This window comes from Corvus brachyrhynchos, unplaced genomic scaffold (genome assembly GCF_000691975.1).
Source record: "Corvus brachyrhynchos isolate BGI_N302 unplaced genomic scaffold, ASM69197v1 scaffold164, whole genome shotgun sequence".
Taxonomy (NCBI): Eukaryota; Metazoa; Chordata; class Aves; order Passeriformes; family Corvidae; genus Corvus; species Corvus brachyrhynchos.
Genome location: NW_008237426.1, coordinates 631,359 through 636,674, shown reverse-complemented (window position 1 = coordinate 636,674; position 5,316 = coordinate 631,359). Strand labels below are relative to the sequence as shown.

General features: G+C 63.3%; 2 protein-coding genes across 2 annotated transcripts; one reads left to right on the top strand and one right to left on the bottom strand.

Annotated features, from left to right (window-relative positions):
* The first annotated feature begins 918 nt into the window (after window positions 1-918).
* SNX22 (sorting nexin 22) lies at window positions 919-3,563 on the top strand. The gene is made up of 7 exons (XM_017731083.1): window positions 919-928; window positions 1,344-1,405; window positions 2,319-2,402; window positions 2,492-2,596; window positions 2,703-2,797; window positions 2,938-3,014; window positions 3,145-3,563. Exons 1-7 carry the CDS (start codon window positions 919-921, stop codon window positions 3,282-3,284), a joined length of 573 nt encoding a protein of 190 aa, XP_017586572.1. The 3' UTR covers window positions 3,285-3,563.
* Window positions 3,564-3,723: 160 nt separating this feature from the next.
* Window positions 3,724-5,100, bottom strand: PPIB (peptidylprolyl isomerase B; the record flags this gene model as incomplete). Its single annotated transcript, XM_008631297.2, has 4 exons — window positions 3,724-4,055; window positions 4,169-4,353; window positions 4,738-4,831; window positions 4,966-5,100. Coding segments are annotated over 4 exons (537 nt in total), but the record flags the coding sequence as incomplete, so codon positions are not given.
* Between the last annotated feature and the right edge of the window lie 216 nt (window positions 5,101-5,316).

The following is a 5,316-nucleotide window of genomic DNA, read 5'->3' as shown; positions in this document are numbered from 1 at the left end:
GGGGGGGGGGGTCTGCGGCCTGTCCCTGCGGAGTCCTGCCGGCGGCGCACGCTGACCCTCTGCTTTAAAGGGGGTCGCCCCTGCTCCGGGGGTCCCCTCTGGGCCCGGCTGTGCGGGATGATCCTGCCTGGCTCCACCCCCGTGGCTGCGGAGATGGGGGTGTGACGGTGGTTCCCCTTTTCCAGAGGGATTGGGGGGTTCTGCCTCCACCCTGACCCAGGGGGGTGGAGGTCTCTGCCTGTCCCGGGGTGTCCCGGCCGGAGGGAGCACAGACCCTCTACCTTTGGAAGGGGGAGAGGTCCCTGTAGCCCCCATGGTTGGGGGTTCCCTTCCTTCCCCGGGATGCCCCACCTGCCCTGGGACTGGAGGTCCCCTGGTTCCCCCAGGCGACCCTGAAATGTCCCAGCCTCAAGGGTTGGAGGTCCCCAAGTACCCCTGGAGGGTCCCCACTTGCCCCAGGGGTCTCTGCCTGCCCTGGGTCCTTGCCGGGGGCACCCTCTGCCCTTGCAATCGGGAGTGTTCCTGTCCTGCGGGTCCCCTCTCGGCCCGGGGGTGCAGGGTCCTGCCTTGGCCCCGGGGGTCCCCACATCCCGGGAGTGCCTCCACCTGCCCCAGGGGTTGGAGGCTCCTCCTGCCTGCCCTGGGATCCTGTTCTGGGGTCCTGTCGCTCCCACGGGGTCCCCATCTGCCCGGGAGGGTATCTCCATGTGCGTCAGGAACTGGGGGTCCCCAAGTGTCGCTGGGGAGCCTCACTTGTCCCAGGGGTGGCCCAGGGGCCACCCTCTGTCCCTGATACTGGGGGTGTTCCTCTACCCTGGGAATCCCCTCTGACCCCAGAGGGATACGGGGTCCCTGCATATCCCTGGGTACCCCCATCTGCCCCAGGGTTGTGTGTCCCACATCTGCCCCGGGGGTGGCATGTCCCCAGGTGTCCCCAAATGTCTGGGAGTGGCTGTCCCTGCCTGCATCCAGGGGATCCTGGGGTGAGAGAGAGGGAAAGACAGCGACCCTCTACCCCTGGAAGGGGTAGGGAAGGGGAATTACTGGCGAGGGTGTCCCCTCTGTTCCCGGGGGTCGTTGTCATACCCCTGTGCCCCCAGGATGGGGATGTGTCCTTCCCCCAGGAGTGCAGGATCCAAGTGCCCCTGAGGGGTCCCTGTCAGAGCTCTCTTTACACCTGGAAGGGCAAGGGCAGGGTGGTCCCTGGCCCACGGGGTCCCCTCTGGCCTCAGGGTGTTGGTGGGTCCCTGTCTGTCTCTGGGTGCCTCCTCTGATGGTGCCTGCTTGCCCTGGATGGTGGAGGGTGTGGGGCTCCTAACATGCCCACCGGGGTGTCCCTACAGCCTCCAAGTGCTTTGGGGATTCCCAGCAGTCCTACCTGCTCCCAGGGGTCCCAGCTATCCAGGTGAGTGAGGAGGCAGGGGGAGAGAAGGGCAGATGGAACCATCTGCCCTGAGGAGGAGAGGTCCTCATGGATCCCTTTTTGGGGAGGGGGACACAAAGCCCTTGAAGGGGAGGGGATGGGGGTCCCTGGCCCAGGGGGTGATGGGCAGAGGTCCCCACAGGGTTTCTTTTTGGGGTGGCTCCTCTACCTTTCTACTTTGGGGGGTTCCCTGTGGCACCGTGGGCTGGAGATCCCTGTCTGTCCTCAGGGGTCCACCCTTGAAAGCAGGGGGTGTCCCTGCCCTGGGGGATCCCCACTGGCCCTGGGGAGTGGAGTGGGGGGACCTCTGGTCTGGGGGTTCCCTCTGGCCCTGTGGGGAAAGGAGGGGTTCTCCTGCCTTCCCCAGGAGGGATCTGTCCCTAGGTAGGGGGCCTCACCTGCCTTGGGGAAAGATGGGTTGTCTCCCTCTGTCCCACTGGTTTGAGGTCCCCATGTGCGCTTCCTGGTGTCCCTGCATACCCCAAGGTGTTGGGGGTCCCTGCCAGCCCCGTGGTCCCAACTATCTGGCGGGGTTTGGTGGGGGTTGGGATGTCACGCCTTGCTGTGTTCCCCTCAGGAGGGGAGAAGGGTGTCCCATCTGCTTTTGGGGCTTGGCCTGGTCCCATAGTACCCCCATTGGCCATAGGGTGTTGGAGGGCCTGCCCTGGAGGTTGGGGGACTCTGCCTGTCCTGGACAAGTGGGGGTGGAGGGTCCCAAGTGTCCTCCCCAGGTGTGTGAGTTAGAGGCTCCTACCTCCCCTGGGAGACTGATGAGGATGGTGAGGGTGGAGAGGATGGTGAGGGCGATGAGGCTGTGGCTCATGAGGATGGTGAGAACAACGAGGATGGTGAGGCTGGGGCTGACGACAGGACGCGGTGTCTGTCCCTGTTGCAGGTGTTCCGGGTGGAGGTGCTGTGCAATGGCCGGCGGCACACGGTGACCAAGCGCTACAGCGAGTTCCAGGCGCTGCACAAGCGGGTGAGACCCCCCAGCTCCACAGGAAGGGGACATGGGAGGCCTGGCCTCGTCTTCTGTGGCCTGCCCTGATGCCCCACACTCTTCCCCAGATCAAGAAGACCTGCAAGGTCCCTGACTTCCCCCCACGCCATGTCCCCAACTGGATGCCCAAAGTGCTGGAGCAGCGCCGGCAGGGCCTGGAGCTCTACCTGCAGGTGAGGAGCATACGGCAGGTTTGGAGTGGGTTTTTTGGGGTGAGGAACGCATGCTGGTGGGTTTGGGATGGGTTTTTGGGGTGCTGACCCCCTTGGAGCACTGCAGGGCGTACTGTACCACAACAAGGAGCTGCCCCAGGATGTCCTGGACTTCCTGAAGGTGCGGCGATGCCAGCAGATCCCCAAGGCCAGCAGCCCCCCGTGAGTAGATGAGTCCTGCCGGCACCATGGTTATCCCTCATGGCACCGGGATTGTCCCCCTGGCCTGTGTTAGGCACCCCAAGTCCACGGGGCTGGGGACAGTGGGGACAGGCTGAGGGCTGATGTCCCCTCTTCCACAGCAGCACCAGACTCCGGCCCTCCCAGCGCCCCATCGTCGGCTTCTGCTCCGATCCCTACGTGCGGCCACACGGCACTGGTAAGGAGCAGGGCCGTGGAGCAGGTCTCCAAAACCTCCAGAAGTCTCTTCTGTGCCCCACAAAGGTGCTTCTCCTTTAATGGGGCCCAGGAGGGAACAAGTTGTTCCAGCTGTTGCCCTTTCCTCGCAGACCTGCTCCCCAACACCGTCCTCATTGGGGTCCTGCAGGGCCTCTACCTCGCCCCGAGCTGTGTCCCCGGCCAGGCAGCGCCCCGAGCCTCTGGAATGAGTTCCCAGACACCCACCCAGCACCCAGGGACGCAGTGGTGAGGAAGAGATCCTTGTGGTGAAAACTCACTCCTCCCTTCTGGGCTGGGGCAGGGAAATGGTGGGAGAACCCAAGGGGACAGTGGGAGAAGCCAAAGGGATGTTGGGAACTGCTCTTCCACCACCATGCAAAGTGCCTTTGTTGGGAGAGCAGGAGCTCTGCCTTCCCCCCTGCTGTTTTGGGCTTGCAGTATGAGCCTTTGGATGCTGAACGGTACTGGAAAACCTCTCTGTGTCCAGGCTTTGGTGCAATAAATCTCTTGGATTTGACTGACTGGCAAAGTGCTGTGCTGTGGAATTCTGCAAAGCAAACCCAGGGCCAACTGTGGCACTGCTCCCAGCTGGATGAGAGGTGGAAGGACGGCTGGAAGGCTGAGGGGCGCATCTAGGAGAGGGATGCAGAGTGATCTACAGCCCTCCGAAGGCAGGAGAGAGGCAGCTCTTTAAAAAAACACATTGGTCACATTTATTGGTGCATGTGCTTCTTACAAAAGTGATGGAAGAGCAGCTTGTGCCCCGTCCCGCTGGCTGGGAGGCAGCAGGAAGAGAGGCCGGGCACCGGGACACAGCAGGACCCAGTGGCGCCGGGGCAGGGGGAGCCGGGCAGCCCCCGTCCCACAGCCCCTCACAGCCTGGCAGGGCCTGGTCCCGTCACTCTTTGGCGATGGCGAACGGCTTCTCCACCTCGATGGTGCCACAGTCGCCGATGGTGACGTCCTTGAGGGGCTTGTCCCGGCTGTCCGTCTTTGTGCTCTCCCCCTTCCGCACCACGTCCTGGGTGGAGCAGAGTGTCAGAGTGGGACACAGGGGCAGAGCCAGCTCGGCCAATCCCCGCCCGGTCCCGCTCCCCCCAGGGCACCGACCCCTTTCCCTCTCCCATCCCTCACCATGCCCTCCAGCACTTTGCCGAACACCACGTGCTTCCCGTCCAGCCACGGCGTCTTCACAGTGGTGATGAAGAACTGGGAGCCGTTGGTGTCCTTGCCGGCATTGGCCATGCTCACCCAGCCCGGCCCGTAGTGCTTCAGCTTGAAGTTCTCGTCAGGGAAGCGGTCTCCATAGATGCTTTTTCCTAAAGGTGGGGACAAAAAGGCCACAGTGGTCTCATGGAATATGTCAGGATAGGGGTGTGATGGTGGTGGTAGCTCCAAAACAAGTTGGCTGGCTCTGCAATTGCAGAGCAGGGAGTAGCACTGATGCCACAGGGACACATGAGACATGGGCTGCTGGAGGGAGCTGGGCAGAGGCATCACACCCCTGAGGGGCTGGAGCAGGAGGCTCCCAGCACCACAGTTACTCCAGCCCTCAGCTCTGCTCTGAGGCCACGTCTCTGTGAGCTCCATGCCCACAAGTTCCCAAGCTCCAGCTCTATATTGGTCCCAGGGACAGCCCTGCAGTGGTTGGAATCGTGGCTGCTGTCTCACTCTGAGACAGTGGTTTGGATCCACAAAATTACCTCCAGTGCCATCGCCGCGGGTGAAGTCTCCTCCCTGGATCATGAAGTCCTTGATCACACGGTGGAACTTGCTGCCCTTGAAGCCAAATCCTTTCTGGACGTGTGGAGGGAGAACATGGAGTGAGGCGAAGGGACAGACCAGAGCTCCATGGCCCCAGCGCTGCCCCAGGGCACCGAGCAGGACCTGAGCAGGGGCAGGTGAGGCCCAGGGTGCCACACACCCCTCACCTCTCCGGTGGCCAAGGCCATGAAGTTCTCCACTGTCTTGGGCACCGTCTTGCCAAAGAGCCCGATGACGACGCGGCCCACATCCTCCTCTCCGATCCGCAGGTCAAAGAACACCTTGTGGGGGGCAGAGGAAAGTTGGGGGGATCAGGGGAGCCGGACTCACCTTGCTGGGCCAATCCACCCCCCGGAGTCCAACTCACCAGCTCCAACCAGGCCCCAAACCTCACTGGGTGAGGTTGGTTGGTGCCCCACCCCGCCGGCTGCATCCCCCCTACCAGCCTCACCGCTCACCCCAGCTGGGTCCGCCCCCAGCCCAGGCCCCCCCACCTCAGCTTCCCCAGGTTGGGCCCA